Source organism: Eptatretus burgeri, chromosome 9 (genome assembly GCF_056783735.1).
Source record: "Eptatretus burgeri isolate ZD-2024b chromosome 9, Ebu_testis_v1, whole genome shotgun sequence".
In the NCBI taxonomy this organism is placed as follows: domain Eukaryota; kingdom Metazoa; phylum Chordata; class Myxini; order Myxiniformes; family Myxinidae; genus Eptatretus; species Eptatretus burgeri.
The window spans coordinates 28,698,599-28,724,226 of NC_140969.1; the positions used below are offsets into that span (position 1 = coordinate 28,698,599).

At 41.7% G+C, this 25,628-nt stretch overlaps 1 protein-coding gene across 4 annotated transcripts in view; it reads right to left on the minus strand.

Moving 5' to 3' along the window:
• USP48 (ubiquitin specific peptidase 48) overlaps positions 1-25,628 on the minus strand; it is a 180,711-nt gene that overhangs the window by 40,719 nt on the left and 114,364 nt on the right. For 2 of the 4 annotated variants that reach the window (XM_085894513.1, XM_085894515.1), the window contains exons 15-20: positions 24,344-24,468; positions 9,434-9,538; positions 9,184-9,245; positions 8,883-8,993; positions 4,058-4,176; positions 629-741 (exon numbers count right to left, since the gene is read on the minus strand). In XM_085894513.1, coding sequence (XP_085750639.1) covers positions 629-741; positions 4,058-4,176; positions 8,883-8,993; positions 9,184-9,245; positions 9,434-9,538; positions 24,344-24,468 — 635 coding nt within the window. Of the gene's footprint in view, positions 1-628; positions 742-4,057; positions 4,197-8,882; positions 8,994-9,183; positions 9,246-9,433; positions 9,539-24,343; positions 24,469-25,628 lie in introns of all 4 variants that reach the window. The other 2 variants (XR_015061515.1, XM_085894514.1) reach the window with 2 other exon arrangements.

Genomic DNA, 25,628 nt, shown 5'->3' on the forward strand with positions numbered 1-25,628 from the left:
GATATCCTACACACAAACAAACAGACAGACAGAAAGAGGTGAAAACATAACCTCCTTCACCTTCGGTGGTGGAGGTAAATATCATGCTATACAGTATTAGATCATTTTTGTCTTCATCTCTCAATGGTGAAGAATCACTTTTGAAAAATCACAAAGGGTGGCAGGTTTTTCCCGGAACTTGTGCCAGCAGGCTTACGGATAATGTTCCCTCATGTCATTGTTTTTGTGACAGTCTTACAGAAGTGGTCGTGGTTAGTTATGAAACATTCAAAGGTCACTCTGAGGGTAAGTTAAGAAATGGTCACATTGACCAGTCATAGCCTTCTCTACGTAATCTTTTGCATTTCAACAATTTGTTTACAAATAAAAAGGTGGAAATCTGTTAATTGGTGGATGAGTGGAGCATCTGATATATTCAGAATTCGACATTCCAGTATGGTGTAGGGTCAATAAAACAAATGTGAAATATCATTAATGTGACAAGTTCCATGCCAAACTTCATCAGAGAAGAGGTTGGCTTTTTCCATCCCAGACAAAAGCATCTTTTGTTTCAGTAGACTGCCGAGAAAAATACGTTTGAAAAGCCATGTAAACACAGACAAACATTAAAACATATAAACAGACTTGCCTTTTGCGTTCCTTCAATTTTGCGGACATAGACCATGGCCTGAGTGTAATCCAACACCTTCCTCTGCTTATGAATGAAGCTCTCTCCCCTTCTACAACACTCTTCACATTCTTCTGCAAAAAACCCAATCCAACAAACAAGCTGTAGTTGAAATTTAAAAAGAAAACTTGCAATAATCATCACTATAGTTGCACCTTCAAACACAAACATGTGGGGTTTGCCATGACTTCAAGGGAAATGCATTCTTTAAAAACAAACAAAAAATGTTTTCTTTCATTTTTGCTGTTAATCTATAATATCCATTAAATATCAGAAGCAAGCACAAACATGGGGCTTTAATGAAAATATGAAATGCATTAAGTGTATTCGTTATATTAACATACTTCATAAATTCACTTATTAAAATGAGAAATTCAAACGTCCTCAAAGAGTTTGAATTAACTGAATCAAATTATATCCCATGGTAGGATGACAAAATGACCGATCACATAATGGATCATAACATTTAAATGAGCATAAAGACAGCAACAGTGTAAAGCAATATATGTAGGTATCACAAATTCAAAGTGTATCCTTATTAAAAGATTCTGTTGTCAGGGAGACTGAAAGAAGATAAATGAATCTGGAAACATATTTCTGTTTGCAGTTCTGGTGTGTGTGTGTAAAAAAATGAATTTGAAAATGAAAAAAATAGGGAAACAAGAAAATTAAAATGGCATTTTAATATCCTCCTACATCCTGCTACGACTGATCAGGAGGGCGACACAATGTATGATTAACTGTAAATCCACCAATGAGTCTTTCCCCATTTATTTTTACAGGCTTTTTTCAAATGCAGTCTTTTTAAAAGCTGTCAACAATATTATATATATATATATATATATATATATATATATATATATATATATATATATATATATATATATATATATATAGTTGAAAGTGTGTCTGTCTGTGTGTCTGTGTGTGTGTTTGTCGGTGACCTATGCACGCGAAAAGTACCGGACTGATCCTCACCAAACTTCACATGCTGACAGAACATGTACCCGGGAGTGTCCTGATGTAAAAGAATTGTACTTCCGACTTGCGGTTTCCGAATTATGATGTCATCACCTGATTTCGTAACGTTAATTTTTCAAGTTCAGCCGATTGACATGGGGCCAACGCCATTTGCAATAGAATGAAAAAATAATGCTAGTCAATTGAAGACAATGACTTCCGACTTCCGGTTTCCGAATTATGAAGTCATCACCTGATTGCGTAACGTTAATTTTTCAAGTTCTGCCGATTGACATGGGACCAACGGAATTTGCTAAAGAATGAGAATTAATTAAGTCGCAAATGATGATATGAAACCAGCCTCAGATTGTTGAGGCATTATGGTTTTTTATCTGATGCGGCAATAAATCTTAACATTTTTGAACTTGAGTCTTCAGCATATAAAACATGGTGGGGAAAATCTAATATTATAGTGGTGATGAAAAAAAATAATAATGGTGGCAGCCTCTACAATTTTACAATTAACTGTGACATATACTCCTTCAGACCCGCCGCCATCCACGGGATTCCTGTGCGGAGCACGGGTATCCCTGCAAGTCCATTTATAAGTGTTAGTTTGAAGATAACGTTTTTGTGCCAAGTTAGGTCTTAAAAGTACTACCAAGTGCTTACAAACAGTATTTCGCCTTCCAAGTTAAAGGCCTGTACACCAGTTATGCTTTGTAGACATACCTCGAGTGTTTTTCTTGATGAGAAAATAAAACTCGTGTTTACACATTAAACAATGGACATGGGTTTTTCGGTTTTAATACAATGTAAATGCTTATTAAATACAATATATTTGTTAAAGATACAAGGGTGAGTCGATAAGTTATGCCACCATACTCCCAGCTCTTTATTAAGCTCACAGGGATACATACTGTTGGTCATAAGAGAGAGAGACAGAGAGAGACAGAGAGAGACAGAGAGAGAGACAGACAGAGAGAGAGACAGAGAGACAGAGAGACAGAGAGACAGAGAGATAGAGAGAGAGAGAGACACAGAGAGAGAGAGACACAGAGAGAGAGAGACAGAGACAGAGACAGAGACAGAGACAGAGACAGAGACAGAGACAGAGACAGAGACAGAGACAGAGACAGAGACAGAGACAGAGACAGAGACAGAGAGAGAGAGAGAGAGAGAGAGAGAGAGAGAGAGAGAGAGAGAGAGAGAGAGAGAGAGAAGAGACATTTATCCTATCTCAATGTGAGCTCCCTCATGCCTGTCGCAGAGAACTTTATAGCGTTGGTGCTTAGCCACAGTCTTCTTGACGTTCTCGTGCCACATCAAAAGCTTGCAACATAGGGCCGCCTTTCAGGGGACAAAACAAGTTATGGATGGATGGGGCAAGGCCGGGGCAGTACGCAGGGTGTGGGACAACCCCCTACTCAAGTTTGTTGATGGTCCCTCCGGTCATGCAGACTTAACCAGGTGGGAAATACTGGAGGAAAATGTGTATCCAGGAGCCTGGGAGAGTTATAGGGCTGAGAGCCAAAGGGAGCTAGATCGGAATGTAAAAAACAAGGAATGCGGTCAGAATAAAAATAAAACCAGTGAAGCCACCAACCTTTCCGCAATTATGAAAGCAACAGGCCATATACTTGAGTCTCATTATAGGAGATGCTAAAATGTTGAGGGTTTTCAATTCCTTAAGAATTCAGGAAACACAGGTGCTATATAGCAGCATCATTCCAAACAAGAGTAGTACTCCATTCAGTTACAGACAAAGGACAGTAAGTAGTCTGTTGGTAAGACAATGAGAGCACCCACACTTTTAGTTCATGATCATCATTCCTATTAACTTACAAGTTACAACCAAGACAGGTTTGGAAACTTTGTATTTATTTTAGAATTTATTTATTTATTTGGAAGTTTACTGCAGTTGATGCACTGTCCTTTACACAACCTTATTTACCATGTTAAATTAGTTATTTGTGCCTGTTTGTGTACTTTATGACCTCCCCAAAAACAGTAAGTTTCCTATTTGGAATGATTTTCAATTTTGTTTGACTGCAAGGCAGGCAAACAGACTAAAACAATTACCTTACTCCTCTGTGTGCATGTGCAATTGAGATGACATTCCATACAATTTGCCAATTTCAAAGCCAAAGTACTGCTAAACTGCAGGTTCCTGTTCTGATTCTTGTCAGAATTCACGTTCTACCATAGTCTACAGTGTTCAAAATATAAAATTAAATTGAAATTAAATAGTTCCTCAATAATAGACTGACATCTGTACACACACAGAGACAGATGGACACAGAGTGGATCTATTGCTTGACCCCTCTTCGTGTTACATGGGTGGGGTCATGACAAATCTATCTTGTTTCCATCTATATGGGAATGTTCTCAATGACAATGTGTTTTAGCCAGACTGTGGTGCACAATTACCAGGCTGCATGGTGTAGCAAATCTCTTCATTGGATTTGTTGCGTGAGATGGAGATGGTGCAGTCCACATCAAAAAGACTGCTTAGGACTTTCCACTGCTGGGGTAATACCAGCGCCAACCTGTCACAATCACAATCACACTGTAGAGACACGTTGAGCATTACCTATAAATCATGTTCCTGATGTCTGGGTTCAGTAGTGCATCAGGACAAAATGTAAAAGAAAGCAGGTGGATCTGAATGTGTCCAATGAGCCAACTTTAAGAGAAATTTAACAATAATAAAAGCAAGGATCATTTGGCTTTGCTTTTGCATAATGGGTCTTCCAAGATCAAGGTGGCCATATAGTACTTGTTGTTATAGTTGTTATTCATAAATGTATACAATCATCACAGCCCCTTTTTCTGGTATCCCACAGGATACGGTTTGTCTGACAACTATAATTGGTTTTATTGGTACGTTTGTGAGAAAATATGGCTTGTAACGTTACATTACGTATACCAAATAAATGCTGAAATGGATGTTATATGAGAGCAATATCAAAATTAGCTCATATTCCAGTGTATTTCTTTGAAAACTATTCCATATAACTTGAAACATATATCTAGCAGAATCTTACAGCATGTCTTCCCTTCTCTTTACAGAAAACCAGATGCAGATTGATGAAGGCATCTTCATTTTACAGCATTTTATATATAAATAATAGAATGTTATAAAATGTACAATTTCAATCATATAATTCTTATCCTGTCTGTATGGATAAATGTACAAGTAAAACTGATATATTTTGTCTAGTTTGCTCATATAATACATACAAACAAGAATTAAACTGATTTTAGTTCAAAAGCAATACCTTGAATGAAACGAGACAGCCTGATCAAAACATTTCAGTCTGTCCGAAAAATTGTGTAGTGTCCATATACCAGTATAGATGGCTGAATATTTTTGGCTATGATATCTAGAAAGTTTCCTATTGTTGCTCCTATTTAAACACTGATGGAGTGGTTCATAATGGGTATTTCATAATGAATTTATCAATGTATCGATAACTGGCTGTGCCAAATATATATATATATATATATATATATATATATATATATATATATATATATATATATATATATATATATATATATTGTGTGTAGTGTCTGTATACCAAATGTAGTGTCCATATAACAAGCATTTTCCTGTGTAAAATTGGGCATTAAAACTAAATTATCAATATGATTTGGATTTTATACTTTGGTTTATTTGTAAATATGCCTTTTCATGTTATTGACCTATATTGGAAGTAACTATATTATGAACAGATCCCAAATCAAGGCAAATATAAGTCCACAACAGGCATGTAGTTGAAGATGCAAACATCATATAATAACTAATGTGATTCATTCAGCACAAATGATGGTGTGTACGAATCTGATTTGTAAGCAGTACCAAATAGCTTTACATGACCACAAATCCTGTTGACATAAAGAAACCTAACATGCGATTATCCAGTTCATACATGTGGTATACGCACACTACACAAGATACCAAAATTCACCTATTTCTCTCTTATCGCAGATTTTACTCCTGTCTAACACAAGAATCATGGATACTCGCAAGAAAAAAAAACTGAAATTAACCATCCTGACCATGTTGATAAACCACAAAACAAGAGAACTGTTATTGTCAAATGATATAGAGCCAAATGCAAGGAGAACAGTGAAAAGTATGAGTCAATGAAAAGACGTGACCGAGAACGAAAGCAAGCAGCCAGAGCAAAGGCGAGGAAGGACCCGCTGCAGCTGGACGATATCAGAGAAAAGAAAAGAAGAGAGATGAGAGCATACAGACAAAAGAAGAAAAAACAGGCAGTGACTCGGGAACAGCTGGATTCGCCATTAGAGTTGGGACGATCCATTGCTGCAAAAGAACGCAGGAGAAAGCAACTGGAGCGAGAAAGAAAGACGGAATCGAAAAGAGAAGGAAGGCCTAATCAATCTGAAGAAGAAGTTGGTGGTGTGCAATACACAGAATTGGAGACTGGGGGTACAACTGAAAAATAAATAATTCAATTTACATGTGATTTGTTCAGGTTGTTTGTTGGTGTTAATGACTGTAGTGTCTGTATACCGATAAATTCGGATTTTGACAGGCACACTTTGGAACGCTGTAATTTTGGCATCAAGAATCCTTATCAAACATTTCAAAGAGTGCCATAAAGGAAATCATGTGTACTGTTGATAAAAAGCAACAAACTCAACCATAACTCAAACTAACAATTATTTGACAAAATTGCACCATCGATGCACACCCTGATCTTGGAAGACCCGATAACAATTTATCTATCTAAACAATCCTTGGGAGAGCACACCCAAACTGGATATGAACCCTCCCAATTACTAATGCACAACTGTATATTTTCCATACTCTCCCAAATGCATATTATACACATCACATAGCAGCATGGGAGAGGCTTCGTGGTGGAGTGCGTAAAGCTTCGTTGCATTTTTCTCATTGGGGTAAGTTCAATTACCATGTTTATTCAGCAAAATTTCCGTTCCCTTCAATGGGATGGCAATCGATACAGGAATGTTTCTTAGGGACAAAATTGTTGTGAATGCTGCAACACCATGAAAAGTATGGGTCTCCAGCACCACCACTACAGCAACAAGAACATTACAAACAGCATATAAGAGCAACACAATAATTGTAATCACAATATTAAAATTCAGCAACTGCAATCCATTAAAATATATCACATTAAGACATGTAACAAGAATACAGTCCGGAAGGGGAATTGTCTATCTCCGGATAGCACATGAAGATTGCCTTGGTGGGTGATGCAACAGTGCATGGTGGAATGTTTGTTGCGCATATCATGCCACCGGAGTTGCAGAGGCCAGTCAAGTATGTGAGGCAGCAGCTGTGCAATGATTACTTCACCTTAAACTCATCTCACACAACATCCGATCATCATGCACACCCTCACTCAAATCATACCTTTACTGGTCTTGCAGTGATGGACGAGTAGTGCCGGCAGCAGGTGAAGGTGACATCGGATGCTGCAAGCTTCTGACTTACATAGAGATGATCTGGGGGCATTGGTCGATTGTATTGAAGTGGCAGTATTGTCTGGCAGCACTTCAGATGACTGACCAGTCCTGTTTAGGTTTGCACTGGTCACCCCTTTGGGAAGAGGCCAAGAAAAGGAGGCCTAAAATTGTCTGCTCCACACAGCCTAGCCATGTCAGCATGGCTGAGGGGTTCTCTCCAACAGTGGTCGATATCCAAGGAAAGATAGTGAGAAAAAGAGTGTGCCCTGCTGATAGGAGCATGGAATGTGCAGTCATTCATGGATGTAGGCTCCAGCCTGGAATTGACAACAGCTTTGGTGGCCAAGGAGTTGCGCCGCTATAATATCGATATTGCGGTACTGACCAAGTGTTGCCTGCCTTATGAAGGTCAGGTGATGGAAGTTGGTGCAGGGTACATGTTCTACGAGAGCGGCAATCAGGCCGATGAAGACCGCATCCGTGGAGTAGGCCGAACAGTCAGCCTGTCCCTTGCTGACAAACTGATGGCACTGCCAAAGTGTGCTAACAAATGTTTAATGACATGAAGGATTAAACTCAGACAACCACCACACAACCATAATCACTGTGTACGCTGCAACTAACATCTTCCGATGAGTCCAAAGAGCGCTTCATTGAAAATCTACAAACCTCTGTCGTTCGAACCAAGGACAAGTTGTTGGGGGACTTTAACGCCTGTGTTAGGAGGCAGCACATCCTCTGGCCAGGCACAATAGGAAGAAATGGAATGGGAAAGAGTAACAGGAATGGCACTCGATTGCTGTATTTTTATGCAGAACACTCTCTGTCATTACTAACACTATCTTCATGTGGCCAGACAAGTACAACACCTCTTGGCAACACCCATGCTCAAAGATGCTTGACTACATCATAGTCCGGCAGTAGGACATCAGTGACATACACATTACCATAGCAATGTGTGGAATAGCCTGCTGGATGAATCATCTTATTACATCAAAAAGATTGCAATAATCGTTGCACCACGTCAGCACAAGATTGGCTATTGCCTTTGCAAGTGGATAGCAGTCTCACACCTGCATGATCTGATGATCCACAAGGAGGTAAATGCCAACATTACTGAGGCCCTCTCAGACGACCATCCAGTCATTGACATCGAAGACGAGTGGCATAGCTTCAAGACCTCTATTTTCCAGGCTACTGTCGACAGGCTTGGTATGGCCAAGAGGAAGCAGCAAGACTAGTTTGATGAGAGCAACCTGGAAATTGCAAAGATTCTTATAGAGAAAGGAGCAACTTTCCACGACTGGCTGATCGATAAGACAAATTATGTGAAGCGAGCCAGATATGTTACTGCCCGTAATGATGTCCAGAGGAAGATCTGAGTGACGACAGACCATTGGTGGTCTAGGAAAGTGGCAGAAATGCAATCTATACATGCAATGATAGTAAAGGCCTCTACAATGTAGCTAAGAGGGTGTATGGCCTACCATCTCGAAATTTAGCTCCACTCCACAGTGCTGTTGGCAACTGGCTCCAAAAGCCCCCATTTTGGACTATGTCCAATAGGGACTAATAATGAGTTATCGCTGGCTATTAATCTTGTTGACATCCTTCATTGTGTTTGAACAAGGGCCCTTTTTCGGAATTCAAAACAAAGGAAATATACATGCCAAAATTGATGAAATTCACCATCTCATAATGCATATTGGTTCTATCTCACTCACAATCAAATCCAATATCTGTTTCATACTCCCCTAATCCCCCAAATTATCATTTGCAAACTCACTTTGCTGTTTTGTTGGGGGGAATGCTGTCAAGGCCAACAATGAGCTTCTGGTGTTCACAGAGTAGGCTCTTGTTTTCAACTGACAATACATGTCGTTCTCGTTCAGGATGGCTGCATCAAAGAAAAGCACACATTGGAAAAAACGTAATTTTCAGCCTTCTGTGCTAAAGTCAAAGAAAACAAAAAATGCCAAGGCCAGCAAAAAAACAGCACCACAGTAAACCTAGCTACAGCAACGTGAAAGTTGCACACCATGACGCATGGATGACCAGCTGTTGGATTGCATTTGTAAGCAAGTCACCTGACAAACTTTCTCCACTCATCCAAAAATGAGCACGTGACCACATAAAGCATGTTTGTATCCTGTAAAAAAAATTACATCAATGAGCATGACTTTCATCAAATGAAGACATACTTAATCAATAGAACAGCCAAATGAAAAACCCAGACTTTCCAAATGTATTACATCTCATTAGGTATTCGGTCTAAATGGAAAAAAGCAAAGTGAAGTCATGTCACATGGTAATTCGATATCTACATATTTGTCATACCGATGGCCAGCAATCAAGATCAGGTCTGTTGCAGTTTTGCAGTGAGGAAAGAAGTGTCGTGGACTGCTCACTGGCCACCAACTGCTTCACTTCTTCTGCCTGATCCTTGCAGTGAAGCAATTTTCCAAAAGATCAATCAATGTTATTTTCATTTTTTTAAAGGAACAATCAATTCCTGGATGAAATAACAATTCTTTCAATCAAAAAATAAATGATACATTACAGTCTGTATCACCCACCACCAGCCTGTATCACAATTTGGTGTTAGTTTGTTACTGTGTGACCTGATGGCCAATTTTTAATTCTCATGAAATATCAGATAACAAATGCCTTCTAAAACTAGAGAGTTCATAAAACATGATATCCTGCACAATGTTCAAGTGTATACTTAAATTTTAATACAATAATGATGTTAAAGATCATAAAAAAACAAAAACACGGAAGTTTAGCGCAACTGAAGCGGTCTGATACACCACCCTGAGGCACTGTCAGGTCAGATTAGATCTGTGACTTGCTACAGGTAACGTGTATACCTGTACTAACCTGTTTCATGGTCGGGTTGGCGGCAACTAAACCATCTCCCGAACCAAGTTTCTTGGTGAGGAGGGTGTATGATATGGACACCCAGCAGGATTAAACACAAAACTGGTCAAAGGGCGGAGGAGCTCCTTGTGAGCCAACGGCCATCCATATCTAGTACCCAACTGTGTCTGCAGACATCCTCCTGCAGTTGGGTTACTTTTTATGAGGAGGTTCGTGGCAGGATTTGCACTCCGGCCACCGTAAAACACTTAATTCCTCATAACATACCAAAAGGAAAAATAAATCTCAAAACCCACTCCGTGGGAGTACCTCCTGTGCAGCTGCCCTTCGCAGGGAAGCTCACCGGATTTCGCGATTGGGGCAAAGCCTTCGGAACCCCCAAACTTTGATGATAGGATGGACACCACGGGGTAACCTTCCAGGGTCAGATTGTGGTAGTGTGTGTTGGGGTGGTGCTGAGGTGTCATCTAAGAGATGGCGGTCTCCTTGGGTTAACCTGAGGTAGTCCCTTCGGGTGGGTGCCTGGAATGTCCTATCCCTGAGAGGATGATCACTTGTCTGTTGTCATCTGAGCTCAAGCGCTTGGACATCGGTATTGCAGCACTCTGAGGTTCGGAGACTGGATTGCGGCAAGATCATGGTGGGTGGTTACACCTACTGTTGGTCTGGTCGCTCTGACGACTACCATGCCCAAGGAATTGCTGTAGCTGTGTCCAATAATAATTGAGGTCACATTGGTCAACGAGAGTATTATGAGACGAAGCATTAGTCACTCCACGGGTGTCATTTCAATGGTCTATGTATCTGCTTGACTGAGGTGAGTGATCTCACCATGAAGGATGCATTCTATGCCATGCTCCAGTATATGGTTGACCAGCGCCCCAGGTGAGACACTCTTTTATTCTTGCGGGATTTCAATGCATCGACTGGAACTGACAGGGATAGTTATGACACATGTGTTGGTCCCCATGGGTCTGGAACTGTGAACCAGAATAGCACCAAGTTCCTTGACTTTGCAATAAGTCATAGACTTAGTGTGGATGGTTCATTGTTTCAGTGCCCACAGGCTCATCACTGGACTTGGTATTCCAATGCTGGTGGTGTGGCAAAGGAGACTGACCATGTGCTCGTTGATGGTCGCTGGAGGATAATCCAGAATTGCAGGGTCTACCGAAGTTCTCAGTTCCTCAATACTGACCACAGGCTTGTTGTAGCAACTCTGAAGTTGCAGCTTATATTTCAAGAGAATGGTACCATCCCAGCCTAAGAGTGAGAGGGTAGCTAAGGAGTTTGTGAAAAGGCTGAGTGGAGATTTGGGGGTCTGGGTGCTCATCCTTGTCACCATACTTCATGTTGCCGGTGGATGTCTTGGAACTCAACAGAGGGCGAAGAAGAATTTTGTCTCTCAAGGGACACTGGATACCATTGACCAGAGTCGCAGGGCCAGGCTGAATGGCAGAGCTGAGCTGATCAGGGAGCTGAGGCATAAAACTGTACGTGCACTAAGGGTGAACAAGGAGGCCTATGTGCGAGGAATCTGTGAGGGGGTAGAGCATCACCTGTGGACAGGTGATTCTCATCCCGCTTACAGGGAAATTCCCGCATTATGTTCCTCCAAGCCCGTCCCTCGATGTACTGCAGTTAGAGCAGAGGGTGGTGGGCTCTTGACAGAGGGGTCTGAAGTGAAGGCCCGATAGGCCTGTTACTTTGAGCGGCTATACCAGGCTGACCCACCAGCTGTTGAGTTGGATGTCAGCGGTGTTACTATCCCTATTGCTGACCCTCCAATCAACTGTGGTCCACCTTCATTTGTGGAAACACAGACTGCTGTGAACTGGTTGAAATGGGGAAAAGCCCATGGGATTTTTGGCATAAATGCCAAACTTCTCAAGGCCAGTGTAAATGCTGTACTCGTGTCATTGCATGCAGTTCTGTGCTCTGCCTGGAATACAGGCATCAATCCAACTGACTGGAAGAGGGGCCTTCTTGTCCCTCTCTGGAAAGGGAAGGGTGATCGCCAGGACTGCAACAACTACCGAGGGGGTGACGCTGCTCTCAATGGCGGGCAAGGTCTTTACTCGGATAATTCTTGATCGGGTTAGCCACCATCTACTTGAGCAACAGCGCCCAGAGCAATCAGGCTTTACACCAAAGAGGTCAACGATTGACCATATCCTTGCTCTTCGGGTCATCACCGAATGCAGATGAGAGTTTCGGCAGGAGCTGCTTGCAGCCTATATTGATCTCTGTAAGTGTAAAGCGTTTGATTCAATGAATCAGGATTCTCTCTGGAGGATTCTTGGTCTTCATGGGATGCCACCAACACTGATCAATCTGATGTATGAATTATACTCTGCTACTGAGAGTGCTGTGAGATGTGGTGATACAATCTCTGACTTATTTCCAGTTGTTAATGGAGTCCGTCAGGGGTGTGTACTGGCATCCATACTTTTCAGCACTTGTATGGACTGGATTCTGAGGAGGATGTCGGAGAGATCAAGTTGCGGTGCATCGTTTGGGAATGTCAAGATCTCTGACCTTGATTTCGCAGATGATGCAGTCATCTTTGCGGAGACTCTGGATATCCTTTGGGGGCCCTCGAGGTGCTGAATGAGGAGTCGGAGCCGTTGCAATTTCGGGTTTCCGAGGTCAAAAGTAAGATAAAGGGCTTTCAATGACATCTTGGATGCTGCTATCCTGTCTATACTTGTTTGTCGCAAGGACGTTGAGGTCACAGAGAGATTCGCTTACCTTGGCAGTGATATTCATGTCTGCTGGCTGTGAGCCAGAGGTCAACAGATGTCCAGGTCAGGTGTGGGGAGTCGTGGATTCACTGAATCACGGGGTGTGGCACTGCCGGTACCAGTGCGGGAGAATGAAAGTCCGAGTCTTCAGGTCCTTGGTGCTTCCAGTCTTGCTCTGTGGATGTGAGACTTGCAGAGGGATCTGAGATGGAGACTTAATTCCTTTGGTACCAGGTCTCTTCGGAGAATCCTTGGCTATCGTTGGTCGGACTTTGTGTCCAACGAGCGGTTGCTGAGAGAGACTCAAATGAGATTTGTTACCTGCATAGTCCGTGAGCGTCAGCTATGGATGTATGGACATGTGGCTCCTTTTCCTGACGCTGATCCTGCTCACCAGATTCTTTCAGCGAGGGAGCCTCGTGAGTGGATGAGGCCATTGGGCTGATCATGTGCCTCGTGGTTGCAGCAGATTGATCAACATCTTAAGGAGATGGGTATGGGCCAGTAATCCGCCTGGGGGATGGCCAGACGGAGGTACCGGCGGAAAGTGGAAGCAGAGACACACTGCTCTGGCACATGCTCCCATACCTGACCCGACCTTATGCACTGCAACAAGACAACGGAGTAACATTTTAAGAGATTGGGGCTTTATTAATCACCATAGAATGCAGCATCAATCAGCATTGAACATAGCAATAATGGTGGTCTCTTCTTCACCCCGATACTGCACTCTCTCATGTCATGCCCATTTTCCAGGGGCTGCGTTTGATGGCTCCTATGAGATACACCACCTTACAGAACTTGTCAAAGCAATGGCAGATCTGGGGGGGAGGGGGGGATCAACGGGTGCATGTGAACCCCTCCTCCCTTCCACCCTTACAATTATGTCACATGATCGTTGTGCGAGATATCACTGGACAATTGGCAATCACATGTCTTTTGCTTTCACTCGGCAATAAATCCGAGCCGTGCTACTTTTTGCTGCTGGTTCTGTGTTAATCCCTGTGCTCAGTGTTTAGTTATGGCTCCGAAGAGAAAAGTAACATTTTCGGGATCGTGTCTGACAGCAAAGCGCAGTACAATCCTCAACTATTTCACCAGATCATGAAAAGTTTCAATGGCTAAATCATCCATTATTATAATTAATGATTTGATGATCCGCAATGGTGAGTTTAGGTTTAGTGCTCAGGGTCATTTCGACACATTCAGTGCTTGTCCGTTCGATATTTTCATTGATTTGTAATGGAAACATTTTGTGTATTTACATTGTTGTTGTAAAGATCCATCGCAAAGATTCCAAAAACTTCAGATTTTCTTTAGAATCAGTTTGTGACAGGCCTGAGGTCTTGTCAAGTAGCTCGATATTCCCAAATTTTCCTGTGGAGGATATAGATTTATGGCCGGACACTGCTAGCTCTGGATAAATTAACCGGTTTTTCCTCGATGATTACATCGACTTGAATAAGACTTGGTGGAATATTTCACAATATGAGAGTATCTTAACCTTAAGTGAACCTCCCACCTTAAAAAATTTCTGGATCCGCTGCTGCAAAGTACTGCAGAACTGGAGGTTTTTTGAAGTATTATGAGGGGGATTTATGTTCTAGTGTTCAAGTATATAATTCAATTTGAAAAAAAGGTTTAAAGAAGTTTAAAGGCATATAAATAAATTAATTCCAGGTTTTAGCGTTGTTGTACCCAGTGTCTATTTACACTACCATATCCAACACGTTACATTACTTCTTCCTGTCTGTTTCATTAGAATCAGTTAGTAACAGGCCTGAGGCCTTATCGTCAAGAGCTCGATATTCCCAAATTTTCCGGTGGAGAATGTAAATTTATGGTCGGACACTGTGTCCTTTATGACATCCTTAAAACAGTAAGTTTCCTGTTTGGAATGATTTTTAGCTTCCCTCATACGTAGTTTCGGAGAGTTTATGGGATGGCACGTCGTCCGTCCATCACGATTTCAATGAAACTTTACCACAACATCCATCACCAAAGTACCAAAGGTATGTACCAAAGTATGTATGTACCAAAGGTATGTATGTACATGTATGTACCAAAGGTTAATATAAACATGTGGGGGAAAAAAGCATGCCCAGACCAGGAATTGAACCCAGGTCCTCTGGCGAACCGTACCAGTGCTCTGCCATCTGAGCTATATGGGCAACCCATGATCTGGACACGCAATTCTCCCACATATTGATGCCGCTCTCTTGCCCTTGCTGTTTCTGGGGCACTCGCTGCCAACCATGGGAGCAGCGAGGGCATGTCCTCCCCCCCCCCCCCGCAGTGGGGGAACAAATGCATGTTTGCTATTATTCACCACATGGGGCATAGTAATATAAACTACGTCACTCGGTAGAGCGCATACCTCCACCACATAATGCCTGATCCACGAGACCATATCGGGCCCAATACATTTTTGAAATATCATGCTATATTATTGTTTGTATTAAGTGAAATATCGCTATATTAACCAGGGAACCACTGGTAAGCATGGATGACCCACAAAATATATAATGGAGAAGAAAGTTAATACCTATGGAATTTTTTTTAATGCCATGAACAAACTTTGGTACATCACGGGTGATAAAGGTTGTGGTCAAGTTTCATTGAAATTGTGTGCGTGGTTTCAGAGACAAGAGCAAATACATATTTTAGGAGTCAACCACCACATAAAATCCCTTGGACCCCAAATTTATTTTAATGCCATGAACAATCTTTGGTACATCATCGGTGATGAAAGTTGTGGTTAAGTTTCATCGAAACTGTGTGTGTAGTTTCTGAGAAGAAATCAAATACATATTTTTGGGAGCAACACCCCTTAAAGCCCCTTCGAGCCCGATTTTTCTCATGTCATGAACAAACTTTGGTACACCATGGGAGAAGAAGGTTGAAGTGAAGTTTCATCGGAATTATGTGCGTAGTTTCTGAGAAGAAAGCAAATACCTCTTTTGAGGGTAACCCCCCTGAAGATCCCCTTAGAACAGGATGTATTTTAATGCCATGAACAATCTTTGATACATCATGGGCGATGAAGATTGTAGTCAAGTGTCATCAGAATTGTGCGTGTAGTTTCGGAGAAGAAAGCAAATACATATTTTGGGGGACAACCCCCTTACACCCCGTTAGACCACAATTTTTCTAATGTCATGAACAAACTTTGGTACAACATGGGTGATAAAGGTTGTGGTGAAATTTCATCGTAATTGTGTGTCGTTTCTGAGAAGAAAGCAAGTACCTATTTGGGGGGGTGGGGGGGGGGACCTCCTTGTAGTCCGCCTTAGATCTTAAATTTTTCAATGGCGTGAACAAACTTTGGTACATCATGGGCAAAGAAGGTTGTGGTCAAGTTTCATCAAAATTGTGTGTGTACTTTCAGAGAAGAAATCAAATACATATTCTGGGGAGCAACTCCCTTAAAGCAACCTTAGAGCCTGATTTTTCTCAGGTCATGAACAAACTTTGGTACATCATGGGAGAAGGAGGTTGTACTGAAGTTTCATCGGAATTGTTTGTCTTTTCTAAGAAGAAAGAAAGTATCTATTTGGTGGGGGGGGGGTGGGGGAGTTGCCCCCCCGGGTAAATACCCTCTGTAGACCCCCTCAGATGCCGATTTTTTTAAATGCCGTGAACAAACCTTGGTAAATCACAGGTGATGAGGGTTGTGGTCAAGTTTCATCAGAATTGCATGTCGAGTTTCTGAGAAGAAAGCAAATAGGCCGGGGGCCAGTTTGTTCATGACCTGAGAAAAATCGGGCTCTAAGGTTGCTACCTTGTACCCCCCTGCGACAATTTTTCACTGATACCACAGTGTTAATATATATATATATATATACAGCAATGCCAACCCTCCCGATTTCATCGGGAGGCTTCCGAAAATTCACCCAAACTCCCGCCCTTACGATCACTATCCTTATCCTCCCGAAATTTTGATATTTTTGCACTGTTCACTAATCAGAATGTACTAGTATGAGAATTGAATGAAAAGCATCGTCTGCTACGTATAGCATGTGGTAACTCCATAACGTTCGCTGCTACCAAATTGTACGTAAAAAAATGCAAATTCAAATGAGGAGCAGCGAAACATTGGGTCTGGATCTCGCTTAGGCGATCATGCACTGAGATTTAGTGCATGCGGTATGTGTGCAATACAGTGCATGCGGTATGTATGCACAGTGTATATGCATGCGATACGCTCACTGCATGCAGCTGGGCCCCGTACCAGCCCGGCGGTCGCGACCACCGTGCGGTGTTTAACAGCCGCTAGAGTTCTACGAGTCGCGCTGCAGCTGTGGAACATCGACTTCGAAGTTACCGATGCTTCAAGCCCTCGATGTTGATTACGAAATGGCAGAAAAGAAGCTTACGAAGACCAAGAAATGGTCTCAGAAGTACAAGACCGAATACAGTCTCCAATACCCGTGTATTCGAAAGTCTGAAAGAGGAATTCATCATGCGTATTGTACAGTATGCAGCGTTGATATATCAGTTGAGCACGGAGGTCGCGATGATATTCGGAAGCACGTTGGAAGCAAACGGCACACAGACATTGCAAAGGAGAGATCTTCGAGCACGAGTACCGGTACACTTCTGAATTATTTCACCAAACAAGGGACAAGCGAGGAAGAGGATGTTACCCGAGCGGAACTTCTCTTTAGTGGATTTATTGTGGAACATAACTTGCCCATATCAGTCTCAGATCATGCTGGACCTCTATTTCAAAAGATGTTTCCAGATTCAAAAGTTGCTTCAAAGTATGGATGTGCAAGAACAAAAACTTGCAAGATGTGCAAGATGTGCAAGAACAAAAAAAAAAAAAAAAAAAAAAAAAACAAGAACAAAAAGCAAGAAAAAAAAAAAGAAAAAAAAAAGAACAAGAACAAAGAAGAAAAAAAGAACACTGGTCAACAATTTTTTACTTTCTGAATGTTGTCTAGATTTCTACAAGTGAATTAGGGTATTCTGGCACTGCTGAATCAGGAAATGGCATCCGTTTCTCTCCATCAGGTCAGGTTTTTGTGCTAAGTTGATTTGAAAAAAATCAGATCTTGTGACAAAATCAATTACATTTTTGTGGCATTATCAGCTGATTTTTGTCAACACATATCATCCTAAACATGTTTTTAAGAAAAAAAATGTTTTGCCAACAACATTTATTGATTACATGATAGAAACATCGATTACTGTCATCTGAATGGTGGGCATTGATAAAGGTAAGTACAAGTAAATTGCATGTTGCGTCACCACTGTTCAAACTTCAGGGCTTGAACTTCCGTTTCTTCGAACTCCTGGAATGTTCAGCGGCAGGGAGGTCTCTCTTCAGATTCCAACAGTAGTCAGCCATCATGACTGCGTCCCAGCGACCCTGATACCTGGTCTCCATCTCCTTCATGTCCTGATGGAATCTCTCCCCCTGCTCGTCACTCATTGAACCCAGGTTCTCAGGAAACCGGTTCATATGTGAAAATAGGTAGTGCATCTTGATGCTCATGTTGCAGTCCAGGTTTCTGAAAGCAGTCAGCATGTTGTTGACAAGTTCTGCGTAGTTTCTGGCCTTATTGTTGCCAAGAACGTTCTTCACTACCAAAACAAATGTATTCCACGCTTCCAGTTCCACTTCGTTCATTGAGTTTTTGAACTCTGGATCTCTGATGAGCTGACGGATCTGAGAACCATCAAAGATGCCAGCTTTCAACTTCTCCATGGTCAATCCTGGAAAAGCCTGGCACAAGTAAGTGAAGCAGTCACCATCTTTGTCCAGAGCCTTGGTGAACTGCTTGATTAAGCCGAGCTTGATGTGCAGCGGTGGGAAGAGTATTCTGTCTCTGTCCACCAGAGGGTCGTTGATGACATTTCTTTCTTTGCATGGCACCAATTCCTCCCGCACAGGCCAGTCCTTCTTCGTGTAATGCTGAGCACGGTCCCTACTATCCCACATGCACAGAAAACATGGGTACTTGGTGAAGCCAGACTGTTGTCCCAACAAAAAGTTCACCATCTTCAGGTCAACACAAATAAACCACTTATGCTGATCATAACCAATTTTCTCCAGCACGTACTTCACCACTTCATACTTCTCCTTCAGTGTAGTCGAGTGAGCAATGGGTACAGAGGCAAACTGGTTGCCGTTGTGTAGCAGAACACATTTCAGTGATCGCTTGCTGCTGTCAATGAACAGTCTCCAATCTTTGGGTTCGTACTGTGGCACTCCAAGCTTGAGCAGAAGCGCATGTCATAAATTGGCGCATGTAGATATTGTACATTCTTCAGAGTTCGTTATTTCAAGAAATACAACTTTTTTGTATCACATTATTACAAAATCTGCCCCATTAACTTTAGTTTTGATCCACGAACTTTATGCTTTGCCTCACCAATTTTTGGAAGATTTTGAGGTTTTATGACTTCAAACTGATCCCTTTTCGACATAATCACCTAGAACTATCGTACCTGAATACTTCTTGTCATTAAAATAATTATTTCCAATCAAAACAATTATTTGACATGACATTTTACCCCACCAACTTCTTCTAAAATGCTCCACACATGCGTACATGTGAACAAATATGTAAAAAACGACATGTGGCCATATCTCAAAAACTTGACCTGATTGAACAAAACTAATGTGAGTTTTGGATTCAGCGCATCAGATTCGTCCTAAATCAGCTTAAAATGCAGACAACAAATTTGTTGTTGACCAGTGTAATTGGTGAGTTGTCAAATGTTACTGCTTCATCTATTGCCGATATTGCTAGACTAGCTCCATTTAGCCTAGCTACAGACGGTAGCAATGACAGTGGTGAGGCCCAGCTATATCCTGTCCTGATTTCGTACTATGACAACAGTGCTGGGATTGTGAAGCAAGGTTTGCTAAGTTTGCCTGCGTGCAAACAAGATTCCACTGGAGAAAACATTTTCAAACTGCTTGATCATGAGTTCAGTGACAGGAAAATTCCGTGGGGAAATTGTGTTTCCTTTTGTGCTGATAATGCCTCTGTCATGGTGGGCAAGCACAAAGGAGTCGCTGCTTATATCCACAAACAAAATCCAGAGTGCTACATCATGGGATGCCCTTGCCATATGATGCACAATACGGCCAAGAAGGCGGCTCAGGCCTTACCCGTTGAATTAGATGACTTTCTCATCGATATTTACTACTACTTGGACAAAAGTAGTAAACGCGTCAAAGGAGTGAAAGCACTGCAAGAACTCTGTGATGCCCCGACACACAAGATTCTGAAGCATGTCGCAACAAGGTGGCTGTCCCTTGGTCAGTGCCTAGACAGGCTGATTGAACAGTGGGAGCCACTTCGCCTCTTCTTCAAAGAAGAAGTCCGAAGAAAAATGCAACCAACTGTAGCCAAGACTCTAACAACGAGCAAGAAGGACGGCACTGTATCTACTGCCAGTACTGGCACTGCAGGATCAAGCACTAGTGGAGCAGCATTCACCACTACCACTGCAGTATCTGCTGCGAAGAAGACAGCAGGGACAGCACCAAAACCAATGCTGAGAGCAGGTAGCATCACCGGCCCTTCATCACGTTCATCTACAAAGCAGATCCCTTCAGAGTCGAGAAAGACTGTGATAGTCCCATCTACAGGCAAAGAAGGACCCAAGTTAAGTTCTGCTTTTGCCAAATCACTTGATAGAAGCTCAGCAAAACCTTCGAATCAGAGGTCTTCTTCCTTGGCTGCACCTACCTCAAGCTCTCTCCTCAAACGTAAAATTGGATCTGGTACTACGAGTCTGACCTCTTCTGCTGGCAGTAAACGCAAGTGTGATCGCCCTGCGGCTAAGTGTACTACGAGTTCTACAACTAAAAGCGCATCTTCCTCAAACACTGTGCAGGAATCTAGAGAAAAACGTGTCAACAGGATGTTCTTGTCTCCACAAACAAAACTCTATTGTTTCTTCCTTCGATATGCTAACAAGCTTTTTGAGAAGGGGAATCTTCTGCTCCAAAGAGACGAACCCTGTATTCATCTCCTGATCTTGGTCTTCTGGTCTTCTGAATTGAATGGTCTTCTGAAAGATATCTTCGTACGGTTTTTGAAACCATCGGTGTCATCGGTTGCTCTGGTAAATGTACCCTTCTCTGACAGAAATCATCAGAAGAATGATGAGGACCTCATGATTGGGAACGATGCCAAACTGTATTATAAGGGAACAAAGGAGTCTCAAGAAATCCACCTTCACTCTGAGTGAGTCAGACATCCAAGGTTTCTTCAGTGCAGTTCGCTCATATTATGTGAAAGCCTGCAATTACATCTTCAAAACCTGGCCGCTAGGTGATGAATTAGCCAAGCATGCTCAGGTGCTGGATGTTAAGCTACACCAAGAAGTGGGGTTTGACTGTGTGGAGTTTTTCATCAAGAAATTCCCCTGTCTGTTCAGTGGCGGTGATAGTGACATAAACAGTCTTGAGAGTGAATTCGCTCACTACCAGGCAGACGCCTCCATAGCTACAATTGCTACTGAGACAGTGAGAGTGGATGAGCAGTGGCATCGGATTTCACAGCTCACAGATCCCTGCACTGGTGCCAAGAAGTATCCTAATTTGAGCAAAGTGATGAAGGGAATCTTGGTCATTCCTCATTCGAACGCATCATGTGAGCGGGCACTCAGTCTTGTACGGAAGAATCATACTGAATTTCGTCCCAATTTGAGTGTCAAAACCCTGGAAGCTCTCTTAATTGAAAAACTAGCTCATAGCACCCCTTGCTACCAGAGAGAATACAGCAAAGACATAATCAGAAGGGCTAAAAGAGCCACACAGCTGTCACTCAGCAAAGCTGCCATGGAAAAAGCAAGCAGCAGTCGTACCAGCCAGTAAGGTAAGAAAAATATTGCTTCTTTTGTGCTTTTTGTTAATCTTTCATTGTCCCCTAACTTACTAATATTAACATACATGTAACATTAAAAAGTGCACAATTTTCCCCTTTTTTTGTTCAAAAAGTGGGAATTCTTAACATGTTAAATGCTCCAAAATAGGGCTCAGAGGGCACTAGAGAGCGTCTAGAACCCCAGAGCTTCCAGGGCCCTAAGGCGGGCCATGGACCCCGGCGCAAGGGTCGAGCGCTCCGCGCTCGAGATGTGCGCTTGGCGCACATAATTTGGTGTCGGTTGAAAATCCTCCCTAATTCTGATTTCCAAAAGTTGGCATCTCTGTATATATATATATATATATATATATATATATATATATATATATATATATATATATATATATATATATATATATATATATATATATATATACATATACATATATATACATATACATATACATATATATATATATACACATATACATATATATACATATACATATATATATATATATACATATACATATATATATATATATACATATACATATATATACATATACATATATATACATATACATATATATACATATAAATATATATATATATACATATATACATATATATATATATAAATATATACATATATATATATATATATATACATATATACATATATACATATATACATATATACATATATACATATATATATATATATATATATATATATATATATATATATATATATATATATATATATATATTTATATATATATATATATCCCAAGTATCAGAAAAAGATGTTCCCAGAAAAATAATTCATTGCACTATGCTTTATGAAGCTGTTTCCATTTTTGCATGCAATTAAGCTATCCAAACATTATTCTACATCTCTGACAACAAAGGAAATATGTTGACTTTATTCCTTGACCCTCCAACCATATGTGTAGATTCGTCATTTACAAATTTCCATGTATCAGAAGTTGAGATATTTACGAAAATGAGAATTTCCATAATGGCGGATCCTAATTGGCATATCAATGCATTTAAAATTATTTCCACTACTTTTACTCAAACAGAAAATCGTTATGTTTCCCTGAAACACCAACAGACATCATAAGTCGCAGTTATGTATTATATCAGGCCCAGGTAATTAATTCTATTTATTAATCTGATTTCGCATGATTTTCGAACGATTCATTGTGCTTTGTATTTTATGCTAATTAGCCGACTTAAATTCAAAAATTTTAATATATTTTTTGCCAACCTGGCTTGTATCTGGCAACACTTAAGTAATGTTTTTTTTGACAAAAAACTGACATGTGTGGTAATTACAAGGAAAGAAAATGGAAATTGTTGCATTTTTGTGGGAATTATTGTCTTTAAGTCAAATTTAATTAATATGCAAGTGAGCTAATTAGCATAAATTTAATATATTTTAATACACAAATGTATAAGCTTTAATTTGACACCAATTTTGTGATTTTATGTTTATATTTGACAGAGATATTGACATTTTGCCGATCTTTGTGAGATTCGTCTATTTTTGATTGGTTGCCATGGAAACGGCTTAATAAAGCATAGTGCAAATGAGTTATTTTTCTGGGAACATCTTTTTTCTGATACTTGGGATATATATGAACATTGTGGTATCAGTGAAAAATTGGCGCAGGGGGGGTGCAAGGTAGGTCCCACTGGCCCCCGGCCTAAAATACCTATTTTCGGGTGCAACCCCCATAGATACCCTTTGGGCCCGTTTTTTTTAATGCGATGAACAAACTTTGGTTAAATGGGGGTAGAGAAGATCATGGTTTTAGATGGAGAATGATCTGAGATGGTGGTGAACAGCTGTTTTGAAGATCTGAAGGGAAGAATGAGATTGAAGAGAATGTGGAAGTTGGTTCCACAGGCAGGAAAGAAGAACAAAGAAGTGGAGCGGAGCAGTGATTCTGGGTTTTGGGAGTTTAACTAGAATGGGGTTGCTGGTGGACCGTGTGCAGCTTGCAGAAACCTGGGGGAGGGAGCACAGAGAGGGCAGATGGTGCATGACCAGAACAGAAAGGAGGCCGAAGAAGACAGAGATATACCGATCTGTCTGGGATGGCAAGATGGTAGGCCCATCGACTCAGCTATATTTAAGGATACTTTCAAGGAATAAGGACCAGTTATTATGTCCATTCCCCATTGTATAAACTCACTAAACTTAAGGGAAATTAGCATGTTTCAGTATTGACATAAATTTGATAACTGCTTAAAGCAATATTATGTCAACCTTTGTGCCTGGTGTTGACTTAATGGTTTGGGTGGTGGGCTTGGGATCCTGGGATCCTGAGTTCAAATCCTACTCAGCTGTTGAATTAAAACCAGGTGGGATTGACTCTGCCTGTCATCCTTCCGAGATCGGCAAAATGAGTGCCAGCTTGCTGGTATCCTGTGTCGGAGTGGCGACCTGCCCAGGATTGTGCCCAATAGCCAAGGAGACTGCTTAAGCAGCACCAATGCTCTGCACAGAGTGTGGTCCCAATGAATGGATGGATATCAACCTTTAAATGCCTTTTTGGCACCAGAATATAAATTAAGACTTGTAACCATTCTTTGATCATCATAACAAGCTTCTGGAAATGTAATTGTAATTACGTTGCATGGTAATCTTCAATAAAATACTGGCAATCCCAGTTGAGCCATCAACAGCTGTAAATGTAACCTCAAAAAGAAGAGTGAAATTAAGCAGACAAAGTGAGAGTGGTTAAGGAATTTCAAGACGCTGAAAGAGCATCTCTAACCTGGCACTGCTGGCAAGGCTGAATGTCGTGTGCATACTCAGGGCAGGATGGAAAGTAGGCACGCAAAATATTCCAAATCTCTGATGACACCAGCTCTCTCTTTCCCATCTCATTTGTCATTTGTCCTGATACACACAACACAAAACGATAAAAGAAGATGAACTGGAGCAGTTAACAGACAACCATGGTTTATTATGAACTTCAAAATTTTTTTTGAATCAACCTCATAAATTATCTCTGCCAAGACACCTTTTTAGAGACAAGAGTAAAATTAGATTTATTAATAACTAGCAAATACAACTAGTCACTTCGCTGATGGAGATATTAAGGGTGGGTGGAGAAAGAGGGAAAGAGAGGAAGATGAGAGAGAGAGGGAGAGGGAGAGGGGGGGAGAGAGAGAGAGAGAGAGAGAGAGAGAGAGAGAGAGAGAGAGAGAGAGAGAGAGAGAGAGAGAGAGAGAGAGAGAGAGAGAGAGAGAGAGAGGGAGAGGGAGAGGGAGAGGGAGAGGGAGAGGGAGAGGGAGAGGGAGAGGGAGAGGGAGAGGGAGAGGGAGAGGGAGAGGGAGAGGGAGAGGGAGAGGGAGAGGGAGAGGGAGAGAGAGAGAGAGAGAGAGAGAGAGAGAGAGAGAGAGAGAGAGAGAGAGAGAGAGAGAGAGAGAGAGAGAGAGAGAGAGAGAGAGAGAGAGAGAGAGAGAGAGAATGGAGGGGAATGAGCAGAGGGTGAGAAAGGGGGGCAAGGAAGAGGGAAAGAGTGAGGAGGGGGGGGAGGTGGGAGAGTGACACCTCACCAAATGTTGCTATACACTGTGGGGGGATGGGTGCGAGGAAGGGGGTGTGTGAGAGAGAGAGACAGAGGTGTAGGAGGAGAGTGCTGCATTTTATTAGGTGGGGGGAAGGATGAGGGGAAAGAGAGCGAGAGCGAGAGCGAGAGCGAGAGCGAGAGCGAGAGCGAGAGAGAGAGAGAGAGAGAGAGAGAGAGAGAGAGAGAGAGAGAGAGAGAGAGAGAGAGAGAGAGAGAGAGAGAGAGAGAGAGAATGGAGGGGAATGAGCAGAGGGTGAGAAAGGGGGCAAGGAAGAGGGAAAGAGTGAGGAGGGGGGAGGTGGGAGAGTGACACCTCACCAAATGTTGCTATACACTGTGGGGGGATGGGTGCGAGGAAGGGGGTGTGTGAGAGAGAGAGACAGAGGTGTAGGAAGAGACTGGTGCGTTTTTTTAGGAGGGGGGGAAGGATGAGGGGAAAGAGAGCGAGAGCGAGAGCGAGAGCGAGAGAGAGAGCGAGAGCGAG